Source organism: Cannabis sativa, chromosome X (assembly GCF_029168945.1).
Source record: "Cannabis sativa cultivar Pink pepper isolate KNU-18-1 chromosome X, ASM2916894v1, whole genome shotgun sequence".
NCBI lineage: Eukaryota > Viridiplantae > Streptophyta > Magnoliopsida > Rosales > Cannabaceae > Cannabis > Cannabis sativa.
In genome coordinates this window covers 4,447,929-4,470,150 of record NC_083610.1, presented here as the reverse complement: position 1 = coordinate 4,470,150, position 22,222 = coordinate 4,447,929, and the positions used below count along the sequence as shown (strand labels likewise).

The 22,222-nt window shown below is 25.7% G+C and overlaps 1 protein-coding gene and 1 long non-coding RNA gene across 2 annotated transcripts; both read right to left on the bottom strand.

Annotated features, from left to right (window-relative positions):
• Positions 1–110: 110 nt before the first annotated feature.
• Positions 111–12,517, bottom strand: LOC133032801 (uncharacterized). The gene is made up of 2 exons (XR_009685400.1): positions 11,502–12,517; positions 111–823 (listed from the first exon to the last, which is right to left on the bottom strand). It is a non-coding gene; the product is annotated as an uncharacterized LOC133032801 (long non-coding RNA).
• LOC115709520 (uncharacterized) lies at positions 2,301–5,928 on the bottom strand. Its single transcript, XM_030637642.2, has 2 exons — positions 3,552–5,928; positions 2,301–2,595 (listed from the first exon to the last, which is right to left on the bottom strand). The coding sequence occupies exons 1-2, from the start codon at positions 4,703–4,705 to the stop codon at positions 2,547–2,549; spliced, it is 1,203 nt and encodes a 400-aa protein (XP_030493502.2). The 5' UTR covers positions 4,706–5,928; the 3' UTR covers positions 2,301–2,546.
• Positions 12,518–22,222: the final 9,705 nt, after the last annotated feature.

The following is a 22,222-nucleotide window of genomic DNA, read 5'->3' as shown; positions in this document are numbered from 1 at the left end:
AAGGTATAGAGTGTAATTTCCTCTTCTCTTATATTTTTTGAGCTACATGAGTTTGTTGGGCTTTAATAAACCCCTTATACTTTTCTTTTTCTTTTTGTATTTTTATATATTATATTAGTGTTTACTCAAATTTAATGATGATGTGGCAAGAGTAATGACACGTGGTACGAAAATATCGATACTGAATTAATGGAGAATATGTAAAGTCATGACTGTTGGGGTGACCGTTATACGGTGATCATGACTATTAGAATAGAAGTCAGACAGTTACCTTTACCCCTAGCTTGAGTAAGGTGGGCGTCTCCAAGAATAAAAAACGATGGACTAACAATGAACAATCACCACACACCTACATGCCAAGTTAGTCTATGGGGGTAGATGAAACTACCCCCACCATAGATTTAAGGACATTCTCAAAGGTAAATGAGGACATTATTCACACAACACTATGACTACCCACAACATACAAGGGGTCTCGGGGGGTCACCCCGAGATGACAATTGACGCCCCCCTCAGGTTGGGTCTCAGGGGTGTCACCCCCAAGTGTTAGCTTCTATTCCCGAAGGTGGTCAACGACCGTGTCACACCTTGGGAGACGCTCATCGTCAATGACTAGTTATCAAATGTTCAAATCCCACAAGAAGCTCAAAGATAGTTATAAACCCACGAAAAATAACAGGATATTATCATAAAAATCAGATTTCAACTACCTCCGAAAATCAAGGAGACAGTTGAGATAGCTCCGCATTGGTCGCATCTCCTGAAGTGAAAAGCATCGACCTTTTTCCCTATAGCCTGGGAAGGGGGTCCGCAATTTTGAGCACTTAAAGAAGAAAAAAAAAACACTATGTTATTCTTTGCATTTAGGAACCTGTTATTGACTTTTGTAACTCTGATCAATAAAATATAAAAGAGAGTAGGCTATTACCTACATCTGGGGCTGAACCTCTTTAAATTTCGCTGTCTTTCATTATATTTATTGCAAATTTCGATATCATTAATTACATTTATTATTACAATTTTAGTTTAAATTTCATTTATTACGACTCTGCGTGGGTTGATTAAAAATCACGTCAACAATTAGTAAAAGAAAATAAAAAATTAATAAATTAGCTACCTAATTAAGAAAACCCCATATTTTAATTTTTAATGTGTTTTCACTCCATCAAAATTTCATATCATTAGAATAAATAAAAAGAAAATAGAAGAAGAAATCATGTAATTCAGTGAGACTACAATAACTTAATTATTCATTATTTGTTATAATAATAATAATAATAACAATAAATTGGTATATTTTTCTGTGTATTAATTAATATTATAATTAGCCTGCAAAATTAGAAATAGTGTTCCCTATATTTGAATACAATGACAAATATGCAGTTAGGCAGTATTCAATCTAGTCTATCTAAATCTCTTGACTATTCATTTAGTTTCAGATACCCATTATCTCCAATTTTTATTATTATATAATAAAAATATTAATAATTAAAATAAAAAATACTTCATTTTTCATTTTTTTTAAAATATATAAGATTCAATTCATATTATTCCAAACAAAACAATTATTTTCACGGATTTCTGCCTGTCAATAAATCTGTGGGAGACATACCAAAACCACCAAAGTATTTATTATTATTATTATTATTATTATTATTATTATTATTATTATTATTATTATTATTATTATTATTTGTATTTAAAGCTAAAGACTGCAGTTATTAGAGTAAAAGAACCGATTTGCAATTTCTCACCTACCTATTCTAAAAATTCATAATTGGATCCTGATTGATTGAGCTTAATGAAACTTTCTAAAAATTTAGACAAAGTATTATTTTTTGGTATTTTTTATCCTTTTTTACAGTTAGATAATTTTTTTAATATTTTTACAATTTTTTTTTTCAATTTTATGATTTTTTATTTTTTCAATTACAATTTTACGGTAACATATAAAAACGACATACAAATAATAATAAAAAAATAATAACAAAATTAAAACCAAAAAATAAATAAAAACATCAGTAATCTATATTTTTATAAATAAAAACTCATTAAACTGGTTGAATAATTAAAATCCTCCACTTCCATTAAAAACTAACTACCATAGATTTTGTCCTTAATTGTTGCTATATGAATTTGGATTACAATCTAAATTGTTCCGTTAATTGCTATGTGAATTTCAGTAAAAATATATATAAAAAAAACTTTTTTGAAGAGTAATAATAAAAAAATCCCTTATTATTATTATTATTATTATTATTATTATTAAAAATATATCTTTTATGATCAAGCTGAAAAACTAAAAAAAAACTTTCTTTCAATTCAATCATATTATTTCTGTTTTTCTTCTTCTCTTTTTTCTATGGCTTGCCTTCTTTGACATCAATCTAGGCAAAAGCCCTTATTGTAGTCTCAACTCAAACTCAAAATAAAAGGCAAAATACTTTCTTTACTCTTTTTTTTTTCTTCCAAAACTACCCAAAATAATTATCTAAACCCCCAAAAAAAAATTAAAAAAAAAATCATATAAATTGTTTTTTTGAGGCTTAACCTAACCAGTCTTCATCCATACCTTCAATTTCTTCAATGTCCATGCTGTGAATCACAAAATCATAATACCAAAATCATTACGTATAGAAAAATTTATGAGCCAACAATCAAAAATATCAACTTTATATATATAACAATTATTAATATTTATGACATGATACCCTTTGATGAGTTGAAATTTATTATAAAGAAAAAAAAATGAATATTCTTGTGGGGTTACTTAAAAATATATAATTGGACCAAAATAATTAAATATAACAAATAGTGACGATGGCACACCAAAACCTTTTCCACCTTTTCTTGACAATTTTTGCATTTTTAAAGAGCTTTATTAAAACACAACAAAAAATCCTTTAATTACACCAAAAAGAAAACAAAATAAAATAAAATAAAAGATGATCCTTTTAAAGATCTAGTGCTTTTGTCACACTTAAAAGTGACAAATTATGAAAACGAAATTTAATTAATTACATAAATGATTTTAGAATAAAGTAAAGAACATAACAAAGATAAAGCAACATAAAACATTTGTACTTTAAACTTGTTCACTATGTAATATTTAGAGTTTTTGAGATATAAATTAATGACTATAATTCTATTACACCTTAAAATATCATTTTGCTATATTTTTTTTTTTATTTCAATAAGAATTCAGAAAAAAAATTTAATCTAGTTTATTTTAGCACAATAAAGAAAAAAAATTAGATGCTTAATCAGATAAAAAAATATAGCAAAATGATTATTATAAGGATGTAATATAAAATTATTCATTAAATTATATCAAAAAACAAACTAAAAGTCTCCTCAATATCGAAATAAATAGATACTTACCATGTATTATAACTTTTTTTCATAAATTAATCAAGTAATTGTATTAAATAATTTTGTTTTAAAAAAAAAACATAAAACATTTGTTCTATTTTTTTTTCTTATTTAAAAAACATATATCACAAATTCAAAAATAATAATAATAAGAATAATAATTAGTTTAAAATTGTTACCAAGGCAAAGCTGGAGCCTGAGAAAACTCATCGGAGAAATAACAGTGATGATCATCAAACCCAGCTTCATTAGAGCTCAACCATGCCGGAAACTCCATAACCTCATCATCAAATGTCTTAAACCCATTAACCCCATCATCACAATAATCATGACTCTCATCATTACTTTCATTCTCCATACTCCTCAAGAACTTAAACCACCAAGCTGAAGTAACCAAATTCATAGTATCACTCCACTCCATCTGATGTTGTTCTCCAATCGATCTGATCTCAGCCATTTCTTCATCATCCATTGCTGCATGTAAATCTAATCCCGGTACTGGACCGGGATTAGTACTACTACCACTACTTCCTCCTGCTCCCATCGAGACGGTGGAGGCAGAGAAAGTAGTAGTAGTTGAGGCTGAGGCCTTAACCTCAGCTGAGTTGTTGTTGTAATAAAGAGTTGTGTCTATGTTGTTGAAATCTTGGAAATTGAGATTTAGTCCCAATGTTTGGTTGGGTAGAGGGAAATTGAATTGGGGTTGAATTGGGGAAAATGAATATGGATTAGGGTTTGGGTATGGATTTGGAAGATATGAGTAAAAGGGGTTTTTACTCTGTTCTTCAAAACAGGGGAGGTTTGAATTGACCCGAGTTTGCGGTGGCGGAGACGGCGGAGGAGGCGGTGGCGGTGGTGGTGGTTGAGATTGCTGTTGTTGTTGTTTCATGGCAGCTCTATGAAATTTAAGAGCAGTGACAATTTCTCTTCTTGCTTCAGCCATATTAAGAAGCCTTTCTTGGTAAGGTCTAGTGGTATGGAGTCTTCTCCTAACTTGTTTCTTGTGAGGTTGGTTTTGGTTTTGGTTTTGATTTGGGGTTTTAATATCATTATCAAAGTTTGGATCTTTTTTGTTTTTGTTGATGGGAATTTGATTCATTGTTGAAGATGATGATGATGAAGAAGAAGATGGTGATGATGATGATGAGGTGAGTTGTTTTACTAAGCTACGAATATAAGCACCAGAAAGATGAGGTTGATCTTCTTCTTTTTCTATGAGTTTATTTTTATTATGATTATTATTATGATGATGATGATGAAGATGGAGTTGTTGATGATGATGATGATCAATTTCTACCATTCCTTTAGTATTAGAAGATCTAACTTGCCTCATCTAATTTCTGAGTTTTTGTTTTGAGAATTTGAAAGAAGAAGAAGAGGAAGAATCATGGGGTTTTTTGTTTAAGGATAGAGTAATAGAAGAGAGGACAGGGCACTAGGCAGAGGTGATCTTTTGTAAGTCTATGGGTGTTATAAATAGTTGGGGACAGTCTAGGGTTTTTAAATTCTTTTGGAATTTTCCCATTTTTGGCAAACTACATTTGTTACTGTTTTTGTTATTACACTTTTCTTACTCAATATAAAAATGTGTATTTATATGTGCAGTTATATAAAATAAAGGTACTTACTTTGCCTTTTCTTTTTCTACTATAATAATATAATATTGCTCTGTTTTTTTAGCTTTGTTTTAACTATCACCACTTTGAGAAGAAGATTCTACTACTAATGGGGTGTTTAGTATGGAGCTAGATTTGATGAGGAATGAAAATGTCAAACTCAATTGGTTTGTTTGGTAAATTAAATTTTAATGATTTAGGAATTTGTATTTTCAAGTGACTCCAACTTGTTTAATTGATTGTAATGTTAAGTGTTAACCTCCTCCGACACTATTTGAGTTTCATATTCTCTTAATTTAAGTTTAATTACTGTTAAATTTGACTCTTTCAAAGTTTAACTTATATAACAAACACTCCATAAGAATGTAGGTAGTAGTTGTGTAAAGGTATTAGATCAAATTTGAGTTGATCTAACAGTTAGAAGTCAAAGCACTTCATACCGAGCTTAGAGTACATTCCACCTTAATTAAAGAGTATAAAATAAAATTTATAGTACATAACAAAGCAATATAATTTTTTAAAAAGAGACAAAACTCATTCCCTATAAAATATAAAAATTTGAGAAATTTTAAATAGTTTATGATATTAAAATAAGTGTTCAAACAGTTTGTTTAACATTATATTGGAAAAAAAAAATTAAAAACACATACCACATACAACTTACTATTAAAACTCTAATTTTAGCACCATAAATTATTTGAAATGTTTTAAAACATACTTTAATGTCTCTTAGGCCAACTCTAAGGTGGTGTTTGGTTGAGATGAATAAAAATATAAGAATGGAAATAAGAATAGGAATGGAATGTAATAAAATTTAAAATGCATAAAAAAAATTGATAAAAAAATTATTAAATTTTTTCTCTTGTTATATTGGAATGGTCTTTCCTTCCTTTTCAAAATGGAATAGTAATTTTCCTTCAAAAAAAAAAAATAAAAAAGAATAGTCATTCTACTAAAATGGTAGAAAGAGCATTATATTAGAATATCAATTTAATACTTTAAAATGCAACCAAATAAATGAATGAAATGAAAATTAATTCATTTCTATTCCATTCCATTTTATTACCTCCAACCAAACGTCATCTAATAGGTGTAGCCCATGTAGTTGACCAAAAAATAGTAGGTCATACTATATTATTCGGGAAGAGAGAGATAATAAAAAGATTTCACATAAAACACCAATGCTCTTTCATGTTTTTTATTAAAAAAATAAAAGAAAGATCGTGATTGACTAAAAAATAAAAGTGGATCAAGTGAGTTTAATTGGACAACTATATTTAGTTGATTTTATTAGAGATGCTCTTAGAACATCTTCGATAGAAATTGCTTATTAAAGTGGTCTTGTCACATGTATAATGTAATCTAAGTTTTTATATATACTAAGTAATAATGACTAATTTAATGCTATATATATATGTGAGATCATAGTGGATACTTTTTAAACTTGTGAACTATTAGAGTACTTTTTATAAAAAAAAGTACCAAATCTTATATATAGATGAAAGAAAAAAAAATAAAAAAGTAATGTTTTAAAATAATGTACATACTGTATACTTTTCGTAACTATAAATATTGTCCTATTAAAGATTATCTTAAAACTATAATGTATGTTGTTAGGTAAAACATATTTAAACTATAGTTTCTTTGTGTAACAATAATAAAAATCACTTAATTTCTACCGTACTATAAAATTCTCCAATAAAAGACATTTCTACTTAGATATAGCAATAAAGAAATATTTAGTCAAAAACCTAGTCGGCTAGGTTTCCTACTATTTGTTTTCAATTTAAGAAAGTTGATCAAACTTTTGAATTGAATAGCGATATACTTGAAAAAGTCATGTATGTTGGGCTTGGTAATTGTATCACATAATAATATTGGTAAATTTGTGTTAGACAATCTTACATTGTTAATGTGTAGAAAAATAATAAAATATATAAGATCTATGAACTAATACTATCATAGTCAATTAATTTTGAGATAAAATCTCATACATCTTATCCCAACTGACCCAAAAAATAAAAGAAAACACCAAATCCCAAAAACTCGATCCTAAAAAAAGTAGAGCCCAAAAATGTCACATGTACTTCAAAGATAGTGAGCCAAAAAACAAGCCATCAAAAATCCAAAAGGTAGAGTAAAAAAATCACTTGTGATAAGAGATATAGTGAGAAAAAAAAAATCGCTTATGATCGAGTTATCTAAGATAGTAAGTAAATAAAATAACTACCACCTTGAGAAAAAATAAAAATCTCACATTGCTAATGTGTAGAAAAAATAAAAGAAATATTTGCACCAACAACTATTATTATTAAATTATTTAAGAATTTACCCTTACCTATTTTAATACTCACAATTTAGGTATTTCTTTTTGATAGGTATACCAATGTATATTTATTGCTTCTCTCTCCTAAACTCTGCCTACATGCTAGTTTTTTTTTTCTTTTTCTAGACAGTAGCTTTTTTTTTTTTTTAATAAAAATCTTATTTTTTTCAAAATAACAGTAAACTAGGTTGATCAAATATATTTTTTTTTTTACATTCTATTCTTTTTTATTATTATTTTACATTCTTTTTTGTTTTTTAATCTAATTAGTAGTTTTAGAAAAAAATAATTATATGTATCAACGTGAATTGTAAATTATTTATGAAATTTTCTTAGACAATTTTATTGTTTTAAATACCGCTACACGCCTACTAAAATTAAAAATTAACCATATGTTTTTCTTTTACATTTTATTGACTCTCCTAGTTGATATACAATCAGATTTTTTTTTTTAAAAAAAAAATTATGTGAATAAACGACACAAATTGTTATTATTCTCACTTTCTTTATTTTTTTTTATTTCAAAAGTTTTTTCAGCCACGCAATTTATTATTTGGACACAAAAATTACACTATTATAATCTATTTTTTAAAGTGATCATTTTGACATGTTGGAAGCATATATTTTTCTGCTACAAAAAAAAATGACTAAAATTAAAAGTTAGACTAAGGTTTCTTAAACAACAAAACAACACACTATAATTTAAAATGTAAACAAGAAATTATAAGTCTCCTCCAATATTTATCTTTTTACTTTTTTTTTTCCTTTTTGTTTACTTTTTCTTTTTCTAACATTATTATCTTCTTCATTTATTTATTAATTTGTTTTTTTGAAAAAATCTTCTTCATTTATTATTATTTTTTTATTATTCTTTTTCTCTAAATTTATTATTTCTCTTAGTTTTTTTTATTTTTCCTCTAACACTTAGATATCTCTCTTACATTTTAGTGACTCCGAAAAAGGACGATCAGTGTTAAAAGAAACTTTTTTATTCCTTTTTTATATTTTGTAACAAAAAATAATAATATTTAAAATTTAATAAACTTTAACATATCAAGTAACATCATAACTTAACTTAAAGTCTTTTGTTATTTTGTATTTAAAAGTTAAAATATAGTATACTAATAATAAATTTATTTAATAAAAAGAATTTAATATGTTAATAAAAAAACTTATAAAGTTACCAAATAGTATCTAAAACATAATAGAATTAGTTACAATATGAAAATTATTGTGTATATTAATTTTAAAGTTGTCTGATCAAAATAAGGAACCAAATGTGTATGAGAAAAAAATTATCTTGAATTAATTTTTTTCTAATAAAAAGTAACTAATTGATATATTATTTACATCAAAAGCAACCAAAAGGTTGCTTTTTTTAAAATTTGCAAAACACTGAAATTTCTGGAAGCGAGATTTTTTTATTTTTTTCAATTTTCGGTAATTATTTTATATTTCGGTATTTATGCTGACGTGGCAATCGGTATTTGTGCAAATAATTTTCTTAAAGGTATTTTTATAAATAAAATCAATTTTAGGTATAATATTGAAAAGACCCCAAAATAAAATATATAAAATTTATGAACTCCTCTTAATTAACTTTGACATAAAATCCTATATATCTTATAATTCTAACTATATGATTAATCATTAAAAAAGAAATACAAGATTTTGTTTCTAAAAAGAACAAAATAACAATGATTACTCTAATCATTGATTAATTAGATTGATTAAAGAGAAAAAGTACATAAAGCAAATCCTTATATGGAAAAACAACATTAGTTAATTATATTAAAATAATGACAACAAATAACATATATAGAAGAGAATAGAAGAAGAAGTGTTCTCTTCTAGAAGAAATAACAACAAGTACTCTTTCTTTAGGTAGAAAAAGCTGTAGTAGTAATAATAATAATAATAATAATAATAATAATAATAATAATAATAATAATAATAATTTCCAAAAACATTATTATTATTGGATTATTTTAATAAGATTGATTACACTTACATACAACTATTGATAATATTGTGTGCAAGTACAAAAATGATGAAAATTAAAACGTCATCAAAAGTCTATGTGGACTGACAAAAGAATCTCCATTACTGTTGTAACCTTATTGTTATTTTTATTTATTTTATTTATTTAGTAATAGAAAAAAGAAAAAAGCATCAAAATTTTCTGTTTAAACAAGTTGTTCAACATGATTTGAGTGTCTGTTGATGAAACAGAGAACTTAGACCTTTTTGGATATAAGGCATTTTTTTCCCCACATACAAAGCCAGAAATGCTCCATACTATTTCTTTCATCTTTTTCCATCTTATTTATTTCTTTCTCTATCAATATTTTTTGACTTTATTTTGATTCTCTATTCTAATTGGACAACACATGAGGCAAAGTTTTCTTATTATATATATTAACACTTTCCAACTATCACTTCATAATAACATAATTACCTAATCTTGCTTCTTAAAATTTTAAAATTCGATTAAAAAAATTACAGTTTTTAAGTATTTCTCGCGAATTAAGTATAAGACTTTTGTTAAATTTTATTTCGTATAAGTAACAGAATTTTAATATAATTTACATGTTATTGCTATATTAGTGCTATATGTGCATAATTTAAAATTTTGTAAGTCATACAAGGTCGGTTGTAAAATTTTATAGGTCATAAGATAAAAATAATATTTAGGGCTCTTATTTAGAAAAAAAAAAATATGATATTTTTTAAAATCAATAAAAATAAATGTGTAATTTTAAAGAAAGAAAATTTTCAGGGGCTCGTGAACTAAGGTTGGGCCCGATGACACATCAACTTATCAATCATATCAATATTTTATTAGTCACATGAGATAAAATTTAATAATCTTATGTTTAAATATCGTGAAAATGTCTAAAAAAGTTCAAATTCCTCTAGTTGAATACTTTATATTCTCTACTAATCAATTCCCAAAGATTGATATCGAAAGGAAGAAAATGAAAGATATTTCTTATGTTAAAGCAATTAGAAGTATTATGTATGCAATGATCAATACTAAACCTGATTTTGTACATATTGTTAGCACATTCAGCTAATACATGTTAAATTCAGGTGAAGAACACTGAAAATGATTGAAATAGCTTTCAAGGTATTTGAAAACTACCTTAAAGTGGAGCTAAACTTCAATTAAACACTTGTTGCATTAGTTAGAAATCTCAGTTGTGATTAGTAGTAGCCTTATCTACTATAGAAATATAATTTATGGTTACTACAGAAGCGTTCAAAGAAATTATAGAAATTAAAAGAAGACTAAAAGAAATTTAAATATTGAAAGGCATTGATTCAATATTTAAATAAAAATCTTGTATACCACAATAGTTCTAAAAACATTGTTTTGGATCAGGAACAAGATAGAAGAAAATGAAGTAAAGCTAAAAGAAGTATTTAGTGAAGAGAACCTTGCTCATGTCGGAACTAAAGCTCTTTCTTTCTGTTAGTAGGTTCGAACATTGTTAAGAACTGCTCAACATTAGTGTTGACTTAGCAAGATCACTCCCCCAAATATTAATTTCTCCATGATCGTAGTTTTTTATGGACTGAAATAAAATTTAAAAACGTAATTCAAAGAAAACTTAAAGATTAATTTTCTATTTTGAAATATATTGTGATTAAAATCATTTATTAATGATATCTCTAGTCTTTAGTCTTCAATTAAAAAAAATTAGTGAGAATTTTTTATTTATTTATTTACATTAAAAGATAGAGATTTAAACTTTTGATCTATCTTCATCTTCTTATTCTCTTCCAACAAAAGCTACCCAAAAAAAATTACCAAGAGAGAGTAGATAAAATCCACAAAATTCACCAAATAACAAACTCAAATCAAATGAATAATTCAAGAATCACAACACTCAATCAATAATTAGATAAAATAAATAAAATAACAATAATAAAGAGAAAAACAACACAGCCTTTTCTTATTTTTAAAATATTATTTCTTTGTAATAATTATAATAATAATAAGTGGATAACAACCAAACCCCAATAGATAGAATATGAAAGATATAGCTTAGATAGATAAATGGATGTATATGAATTCATTCATACATATATATATATTTTAATATTATTATTTAAAATTAATATTAATAATAATAATAATAATTAAAAAAATAAAGAAAAGGGTTGCAGAGTAAAAACCAAACCTTCCACCAATCCCTTGAAGCAGTTCTTCACGAATCAATCCCATTCATCTTTTTTCTTTCTTTACACTTTTTTTTTACAGTCAAAAAAAAAAAATATATAATAAGAAAGAAGAAGAAAAAAAAAACTAACCAATTCTCTCATTTCAATCATTCATTGAGTCCAATACTTTACTGAGTTTCTCTGTGTGAGTTTTTGCACTACTATTTATCTATCCATGGACCATCACTATCTAAAAAAATTAAAAATAGAAATAAATATTTTTTTTTACTTGTGTAATAATTGTAATTTATGAAGAAATTATTAATAATAAAATAAAAAAGATTAGAAGTTTTTTTTTTCTTTGTGTGTGTGTGTGTGCAGAAAAAAGCAGAGAAAGAAAGACTGGAAGAGTCATAATAAAATCAGGGTAAGGTAAGGGTGGCAGAGATAATTAATTAGCATAATAAATGTGTACAGCTAATAATAATAATAATAATAATAATAATAATAATAATGCAAATGTGTTTAAGTTTATCCACTCTCTAAAGTTATATGTATATAGATATTTGTGGTAAAAATATTTGGTAACTCCTACAAAAGTTATTGGGTGATTTTATAATGAGAATTGTTAAAGGGTATTAGTATTATTTTTGATGTTATACTATTATTAAGAGTATTGTTATTAGGTACCAGTGATGTCTAGTATCTTCTCGACATGTCATGTTGTGGTTGACTAATAATACTCCCTAAAAACTATTATATTGAACTATGTGAGACCCGATACTTAATTGGACCAATAGCGATACTGACACATAAGAAAGTGCTAAACACCACTAGTGCCCTTTAGTATTTCTCCATTGTTAACTATTATTAGTGTAAATAAATATTGAATCTCATATAATTAATAAAAATAACTTTTAAGAAATATCACTAACTAATTGTGGGACATCACTTATAGAAGGTGTTAGACACTGCTAATGCCCAATAGCAATACTGTTTTACAATACACCTTTAAATGGGGTCTACCGACATACCCTTATTTATTTTGATATTGAGAGATTTTTTTTCATAGTCATAAATATTGTAGTTATTTAAGACATGTCAAAATTTTTAGAAATGAAATAGGATTTAAACAATTTATTGCATATGTGACTCTATTATTTTATACACGTGTGAAATAGACTGTTTGAACCATATTTTCAGCGTGTTATTTTATTTTATTTTTTTGAATTTCTTAAAATATTGTAGGATGTCTTAAATAACTAGGACATAGACAACCATGAAAAAAGTTGGACTAAAAAATTCTCCTGGATGCCGAAACAAATATGAGTACATTGGTGTACCCTTTTTAAGGAGTGCATTGTAGAATTTTCTAAAATTATTTTGGTATATTTTTGTGAAAAATTCTATAATGCATCCTATCTGTTTTGGTATTCAAAGTAATTTTTTAGTCAAAATTTTTCTCATGGTCATGTAAGTTATAATTATTTAAGACATCATGTAAGATTTTAAGAAATTTAAAAAAATTTAACACGCTGAAAAAAGAATTCAAACAGTGTGTTGCACGCGTGACTATTTTATTTTATACACGTGTGAAATACATTGTTTGAACACTATTTTTTTTATTGTAAATTATTCTGAATTTGTCAAAATTTTATACGATATCTTAAATAACTATAACGTATATGAATATGAATATGAATATGAAAAAAATAGACTAAAAAATTATTCTAGATGTTGAAACAACTAGAGAGTGCATTAGTGCATCTCTTTTAAGGGGTACATTGTAGAATTGCCTTATTTTTTTTTTTTATTATTTTTTGGTATTTTGGAGAAATATTTAGTCTAATTTTTTTATAATGGTGTATGTTGTAATTATTATTTAAGATCATCAATAAATTTTTTAAAAATTTTAAATAATTTATAGTAGTAAAAATAAAATTTAAATATTTTGGTGAGATCCTCTCATTTTTTTTCTTCTAGTACAAACTTTTTTTTCCTAACCAAATAAATATATGCTACCATCAATCACCTATTTCAATCTCTTTTTCAACTTTCATGTCCGAAAATTGTTGCTGGAATATTTTTCTAGTTTTTATTATGATTTTATTATGATGATATTTGTTATAGTTATAATATCAAACACGTAATTTTTTTTACCATACAATAATAGAGTACTTCTTGATATTTTAATTTACCACACGAATTTAAAAAAATTTAAATTTATTTTTGACACTATAAATTATTTTAAATTTTTCAAAAATTTACCAGGACGATGTTATAAATATATTTTTGGACAATTAAATCCACTTTACTTCTCTTCCATCAAACATAGGGTTAACATATGGTGCGTTTGGTAAAACTTTTTTAATCAGTTTTTTATTTTTTTTTAATTAAAAAAGTGAAAATATTTTCTAAAAACACGTTTGATAAAATAGTTTTTACTTTTTAATTCTTTAATTAAGAATCAAAATTTAAAAAATTTTGAAAACAAAAAAAATCACTTTTAATTTTTTTAAACAGTTTTTTTTCTTAATTAATATTTTAGATTTCAATCTGAACTTGGACTTTGAGACCCAGACTCCAACCTCGCCCCAGTCCAAGACTCGGACCACGACCCCGACTCTAGATCCAAACATGAACCCAACTTATATAAAATCAAAAAATAAAAGTTATTTCTTAAAATTAAAAAACAAAAGTGTTTATATAACATATTTATATTTTTTAACAACATAAATTTATTTTGTGAGTAAAAAATTAAAAAATAAAAACATTAACAAACACCTTTATAGTAAATTAAAAAAAAAAAAAAAGCTAATTAACAAACACCTTTATAGTAAATTAAAAAAAAAAAGTTAATTAGTAATTTTTTCTCTCGAACTTTCACATGTACTAAATCATGCTATCTGAACTTTTTTGGCCGTTAAAAATTTCTCCTGAACTATTAAGATTGTTAGATTTAAGGACTTTTATCTAATTTTAGTAAAAAAAATTTAACATGGATGAAAGTTTAGGGAACATGATTTAGTATATATTAAAATTTGAAGGACATGATTTGGTAGATATCAAAGTGTGAAGAGTATGATTTAGTACATAAACAATCACTGAAATAGTAAAATTGAATGAGATTAGACAAAAGTCCTTAAATCTAACAATCTCAATAATTAGGGAAAAAATTTTAACAGCCAAAAAAATTCAAAGAGTATGATTTGGTATATGTCAAAGTTTAAAAAAAAAAAATTACTAATTAGTAATATGAAAAGTAATAATAAAAGGAAGGGTTCTTTCAAAAAAAAAAAATTAATAAAAGGAAGGGTTGATTGGAGTAGAGTAGTGGTGGTGGTAGTGGGATGGAGTATTAAATTAAGAATGAGAAAAGTGGGAGCAGAGAGAGAGAGATGATGATGTGAGGGGTCATAATCAAAGGAAGAGGGAGACAGTTGATGGTGCCACGTGGGCCGAGGTTTAAGGCTCCAATCAGATTGAAGTTGCCACGTGGGACTCATCACAATGGACAAGAAAATAGGCACAACTGTATCAGAACAACCACAGCTACGTACAGCAACAACAGCAACAGCTGCAACAGCAGCAGCACACGGCCCCCCCTGCCCTGCTCCTCTCTCACTGCCACTCAGCCACCACTCCATCAATTCTCATTCAAACTTCTTTATTCTTCTATCTACTGCTCTAAATATACACTCGGGTTTTTTTGACACTAGAATCGATCGGTAAAATTGATTAGACACGATAATACGATTTGAAATTCGCACGAGAGCTATTGGGTTTGAGTTTGTCTTAAATGTGTTGGACTGTGTTCGGGTTGATACGGCTCATACGAGACTGACTCGTTAATGATCCATTTAAAGTTATTTTAGTACTTTAACAAGTCATGATTAAGTCATAAACTTGTTGAATATATCATAAATGTGTTATTAGTTGATATATTTAAACAAAATATATACTTATAAATGGGTTACACTAGTCGTATTCGAATTGAGTATATACCTGTCATATATGTGTCTCAGACACGACACGACTACGACCCACGAACACGAATTTCCACCCTTATTTGACACGGCATAAATCTAGTACGAACTCAAAAGGCACGAGCATGCACGATCAGGTATAGAAAAATATGAGTTTAGATACAACGCAATACGATGCTATATATTAGTATGATACGATACAAAAATAAATACTTGAGCATGGCACGGCACAAGTAACACGAAAAGTACAATACAATATTTATTAATTAAGAAAAAAACACAATGCATTTTCTAAATAAAGTTGCATTTGTATATTTTTTAAAAAAATCTACAATATGCAAGCTCATATAAAATGAAAAAAATTAAATTAAAAAGCTCCATTAACACCCAAAACACCCCTTTTTAGAAAATGTACTATAAATTTTTCCACTATTAGTAATGTTCATACCATCAAGGTCTAAACAATGAATGCTAGTAATTTCATAATAAAAAAAAATGAATTCTAATAATTTCATAATCATATTTTTTTTTAAAAAAAAAAAACAATGAATTCTAATAATTTTATAATAGTATTTTGAATATATTGCAGCGTAAATATTAAAGTGTAACTCATAATTATAGATAAATATTTAAATTTAATATTTTATAATAATAATATCTAAGTTATATTTCTATAAATTTCGTAAGTACCTCACATTTTTTTATTAATATATTTAAATAAAAAATAAAAAATTAATTACTTAAACTAATCCTATTCTTCAACACAATAAATTATTTTTATATTCTTCAAAACAAACAGAATTTCTAATATAACTATAATACACAATGTTATATAAAAAGAAATAGGATATAATTTTGTCTTTACAACACCTAAAAAATTTCCTATAAATATATATGTGTGAAAAAAAAAAATTGGGTAATTATTGTTTTTGATCACTATCTCTACAAGTAGTTGTAGTATTTTTGGTACACAAATAAGTTGCAAGTTCATGTTTTTTATGAATATGGCCATATATGACATCATGATGTAGTTACAAGGACTTGTTATAAATTTTTAAGAAATTCTAAATAATTTAGAATATTGAAATTAAAATTCAAAAAGTTTGTTACTTGTATACTTATTTGGATATTTATAAGCGTGTCTAACATAATATTTGTGAATTTTATATTTCAAATTACTAAAGAAAAAACAAAAAAAGAGATCTCCACTAATTATAAGGTTACCCTTTACAAAATTCAACTTAATGCATTAATAGTGATTAAAATAATAAGACATGTGTTAACTACTATTATTAGTAATGTTAGAGCATCTCTTAGGGGTGTTTATTGGATCACATCTAATAGATTTGGACTCATTCGATCCAATTCAATTATTTATTGGATATTGGATGCCATCCGATCCAATCCAATTGAATTGAGTCATCCGATCCGATATATGTATTGGATTAAATCGGTTCCATCTATTGGATGCTTTAACTGGTTTTTTTATTGGATTGGATTGGATCGATCCAATAGATCCAATGGATGAATCCAATCCATTTTAGCCACTATTTAGGCTTGTTTCATTCAAAAGAAAAAAAAAATATATGAAAAAACATAATTTAAAACCTAATAATCCAATAATAAACAATAATTTAGTCCAAATTCAACCTAATTTTCATAATCTCATAATAAAAATATAACAAAAATCTAACTCAATAAGCAAAAGTCTTAATAAACAAGTCCAATACATCAAATGCAAATATTATATTAAAATATTAAATCAATCTGTGCAGGTGCACAGTAAAACTTATTAATAATTAATGTATTTTTTTTTAAAAACAAAATAATTAAATATATAAAATTATAAATATTAAATATGATTGGATGGACATTGGATGATATTGGATTGGATCGATTCGGTTATCCATTGGATCGGATGTCTCATCCATCATCCGATCCGATCTAATTGGATTTTTAAAATTTGCATCCGATCCGATCTAATTGGATTTTTAAAATTTGCATCCGATCCGATTCTATTGGATCGGTTGGGATTGGATCGGTCGGTTGGGATTGGATTGGATGACTTTCTGCACACCCTAGCATCTCCAATGGTAGCATTCTTTTAAGGATTCTATAAATTTACAAATCATTTAAAAATATAATATTTTATTTTATTTCTCTTCCATATCATTTTTAGCACTATTACTTCTATAAACATTCCAATATATAACACTCTTTAAAAATACTATAATTATGATCTCACACATTATTATTTAATATATATCCTAATTTTTAGCTACAATAATTTTTTAGCTTCAATTTTTTATTAAAAAATAATGAATAGCATTGATGCTACAACATAGCCTCCATACAAATTTCTAGAATGACATTCTCTTCTCTCTAATGGTATAACATCTCAATATTTTACCATATAATATGTCTACTTTACCAAACATCTTCTTAAGTTTTACCATTGAAGATGCTCTTAATAACTTGATTTAGATATTCAGAACTTTATTTTGTTTGATGTGAATAATCAAAGATCCTATTAGTCCTGGGGTCTTTTTTTTTTGAAGTGTGTTGTTTGGTGGTGTTCTTTAAATTAATTATTTTTTTTTAGAAAAAAAACAATAAAACATCTTATATTATATTATATGTATTTTAAGAGAAATATCATTATATAAATATGTATGTATATTAATATATGGTGATATATTATTTATTATATAGAGTAGAAGAGGGATCTCTCCCATATAAACCGCAACATGAATAGTCACTTTCCGCTTTAAGTGGGGGGTGGGGTGAGGTGAGGTGGGAGAAGTACACTTCTTATAATAAATGTGTGTTAGATTCTCTATTTATTTTAGCATTTAGTAAAGTTTTTTTTAATTTTTTTATAATTGTTTATGTTGAAATTATTTATAAATATTTAAAAAATTCTAAAATATTTATATTTACAGAATGTTAAAAATAAAATTCAAACAACTTCTTATCATACGTATAAAAAAATATAATTATAATGTAATAAAATATTTAAAGCTTATTTTTAACACTATAGATTACGGAATATGAAAAAATTTAGGAGGGTGTAGTGTAAACTTTCCACTTCTTATGCAATTATTATTCATCTTCAATCATGATGAATAACTAGGATTATATTCATCTATGATTTTATATGTACAAAAATTATATAATTATAGGGTTTGATGAATTCATTACATAAACATACTTATTATTGTTATTTTTATGTATGTCACTATGTAAGAGAGATGATGAAGAAGAGAGTTGGATATATATATAACCCCTCAATAACTTTGGTTATGGACTTATTACTTATTAGTATTTGGAAATGAGACAAGTTGCAACCAATCAAAAACCATTTCATACCAACCCAATCCACACTTGTTTTGAGACAACAAACTGAATTTGGACTCTCCTACTCCTCATTTTTTCTTATTCTTCTTTTGTCTTCTTATGTCATATACATAATTAACAAACACTCACACTCTTTCTTACACTTATATATTTATATATTTATACACGATAAAAATTTTATTTAAAAATATTCTATTAAAAGCAACTTCTAATTTATTATAAAAATAATTAAGTCTGAACTTGAATTAAATAAGAATATAATTTCTTATAATTTATTATACATTTTTTAAATTATATGCATTAAAAAAATATACCTCTACATAAAAATAATTATATCTTAAAAAAAGAAATACATATATAGTTTATAAATTTATTTAGGTAGAATTAGTAATTTTATTTCAAATTGTAATACATGTATAAATATTATATTTATTTAAAAATAATTTTATTATGATATATATAATATTTATTGGATAATATTATCCCACATGGATCGAATATAAAAATATTGAGTTATATATATAACAATATAGATAACTCTATTCATTACTAATTAGTTTTATCAATTGATTTTGAGATAGTTACTATGATTAAAGATTATTTATTGTTATTATTATAACATTTGATACTTTTTTGTGTTTAAATTTTTTTTAGTATATTTATATTTAGTTATAATCTCTCCATTAGAATATAATTTAATTGATTTCTACTGTATCACAATTATATATAGGAATGAATTTTTGTTTTTTTTTTCAAAGAAATTAGAATGCAATATTTTGATATATATGTACTATAAATTTTGTTTAATGTAGTTTGGTTAAGGTATCTACTCTAATCTCGGTTTGATATATATTTTAAGATCAACTTAATTTTAATTCAATAGTTATGGAAATCACAAAATGCATACGAGACAAAATCTATTCCCATATAAATATATAGAAAAATATTCACATTGTGTCACCAATCATGCATGCTTGAGATCTTTTTATATAATAACTAAAAAAAATGTTTTTTTAAAAAAAAGTGATGACCTCATTAGTGTGTTTGGTCCCTCCTCTTCCTTAAAGGTTTTATCTTTTTTAGTGATTTATTACTATTAAGAAGAAGAAAAAGAAATTAAACCAACAGAGAAATAATAAAGAGAGCTATATATTTGATAATGAATATTGAATGCAAGCACATGATTCATGGCAGAAGAAGAGTAGTAATATAGAGGAGATGCACTGCATTAAAACCATACAATGGGCTATCCATGAGAATTCCAATCCCTTTCTTGTTAGATTGTTAGATCAATCTAACGAGTAGTGATATGTGCATTTAAATATTACATACAATGATGTTACCGTTTTAAGAAAAAAATTAGATCGACCCTAAAGACGAGTCAGACGTGCGCCTCGAATCCCTGCACACTCAGGCCCCAAAATTATAAAAAAAAAATTATTAGTATATAAATAAAATATTAAATAATAAGAAAATGTAATAAAATAATTTTTAGTATAGTTGTAGAGAGTGTAGTTTTCACAATTGATCTCTTCCAACATTTACTTTTACATTTTTGTTTAGAAATATTTAATTATGTAATTAGGGAGTATTGAATTTCGAAGCTCTCAAGAGTTTGAAATTTTTTACCACAACACTAAAATATTAAAATTATATATTTATAATAATTAAAATATTTATATAGGACCCTAAAATTTAATTTTGTAGTACCTAAGGACTGACCTTGTTAATAAATAGTTATATTTTTGTGTATAATATCTTAGTACACATATTATTATTATTATTACTCTTCATTTAATATATATTTTTTCTTCTAACAAAAATCAACTTTAAATTTTTTATATTTTACTTGAGGTATACTAAGTTAATATCACCATTTATTCACCAAAACTACAAAGTGACAAAATATATGTTTTAATGCTACAATATATCTTAAAAAATAATCATGAAAAAAATAACTCAATAGATATTATATGTCATAACTATATATAGCATAACAATCTTTTTTTTGGTATGGTAATTAATAGAATTTCTTTGTCAAGTTTAATCACAATGACATATCACTAAATATAATTGTAATGTGATTAAATTTAAAAAATATATAATGAATAAAATACTATTTAATATTCACCCATATTATATCACTATTAGTGTAATTAAATATGTGTCTCAAATAATTTAATGTAATAATTTTATAGAATATCGCTAACTATGTTGGGATATCAACCCAAGTTCTACATCAGAAAAATAGATAAGATTTTCCTAGAATATAAGTGCGCCCAAAATAAAACTGTGAGAGTTTAGACCCAACAAAATAAATGAATGGAGCCCAATAAATTATTCGCATAATATTAAACACTGCTGATATTTAATAACAATGCTCGTACATATATCATTACTCAATCAAAAATATCTACACACTCATTTTGTTGTGTTGTGGGGACAGATAATGTAAGACAGGGCCACACTTGTATAATGTCACCAAAGAGGTTTTAATTTCATTTTTTTTTCCTATATATGACTTTGGTATCTTTAATATATAGCCATAACATAGCTAGAGTAGGGTGTGGTATATTGTAGTGTCAAAATTGGACCTGAAAAAAGTCTTTTAAAAATCTTTTGGTTCATACCCAAAATTTATTTACTTGTTCAATTGTGATCTTATCATAGAAACTAGAAAGTTTTTGGGTCCATTATTTGTAATTTTAACAATGAATAATCAATCAACCATTTGTCAATTTTCTTAGCAAAGTTAAATTGAGTAGGCCAAAATGACAATTAATGAAGAATAGGGTCAACCAAACACAACAGACAATTGTTGTTTCTTTTTAGAAATAAAGTAGTCTTTCTTGCTTTGCTTACATCAAAAAGAAAATTAATATATTTATTATTATTACTATTCAAAAAATTTTATTATTATTATTAAAAATAAATTCAATTCAATATCGCTTGATTACTGGTGATGGGGTTGAGAGGTAGTGTGCGCCTCATGCAAACAGTGTTAAGATTAATGTCGATGCATCAATTTTTGAAGGTACACAAGGCTATGATTTTGGTATAGTGGCTAGAAATGAATAAAGTTTTTGGCTAGAGAGTGTTACTCGTTTTTACTAAAGGGTTCTTCGGTTCGAATTAACAGAGGCAATTGTTGTAAGAGAATCCCTAAGTTGGATCAAATAAAAAAGTTGACAACAAGTGGCATTGGAAACTGACTGCTTGGTAGTGGTACAAGCAATTCGAAACCCTATTAAAATAATCTCTATTTTTAGTTTAGTTATTAAAGAGTGTAAAGCATTACTTGTTGAGTAGAAAAATGTTTCTATTTTTTTTGTTAAATGTTCAATAAATTTAGTAGCTCATTCATTTGTAAGAGCTTCTAATTTATATTCTAGTTGTGT

Coding starts and splice junctions, on each gene's coding strand:
- LOC115709520 (XM_030637642.2), bottom strand. CDS start 4,705: ATGAGGCAAGTTAGATCTTCTAATACTAAAGGAATGGTAGAAATTGAT. Junction 2,596..3,551: donor CAGGCTCCAGCTTTGCCTTG/GTAACAATTTTA, acceptor TGTGATTCACAG/CATGGACATTGAAGAAATTG.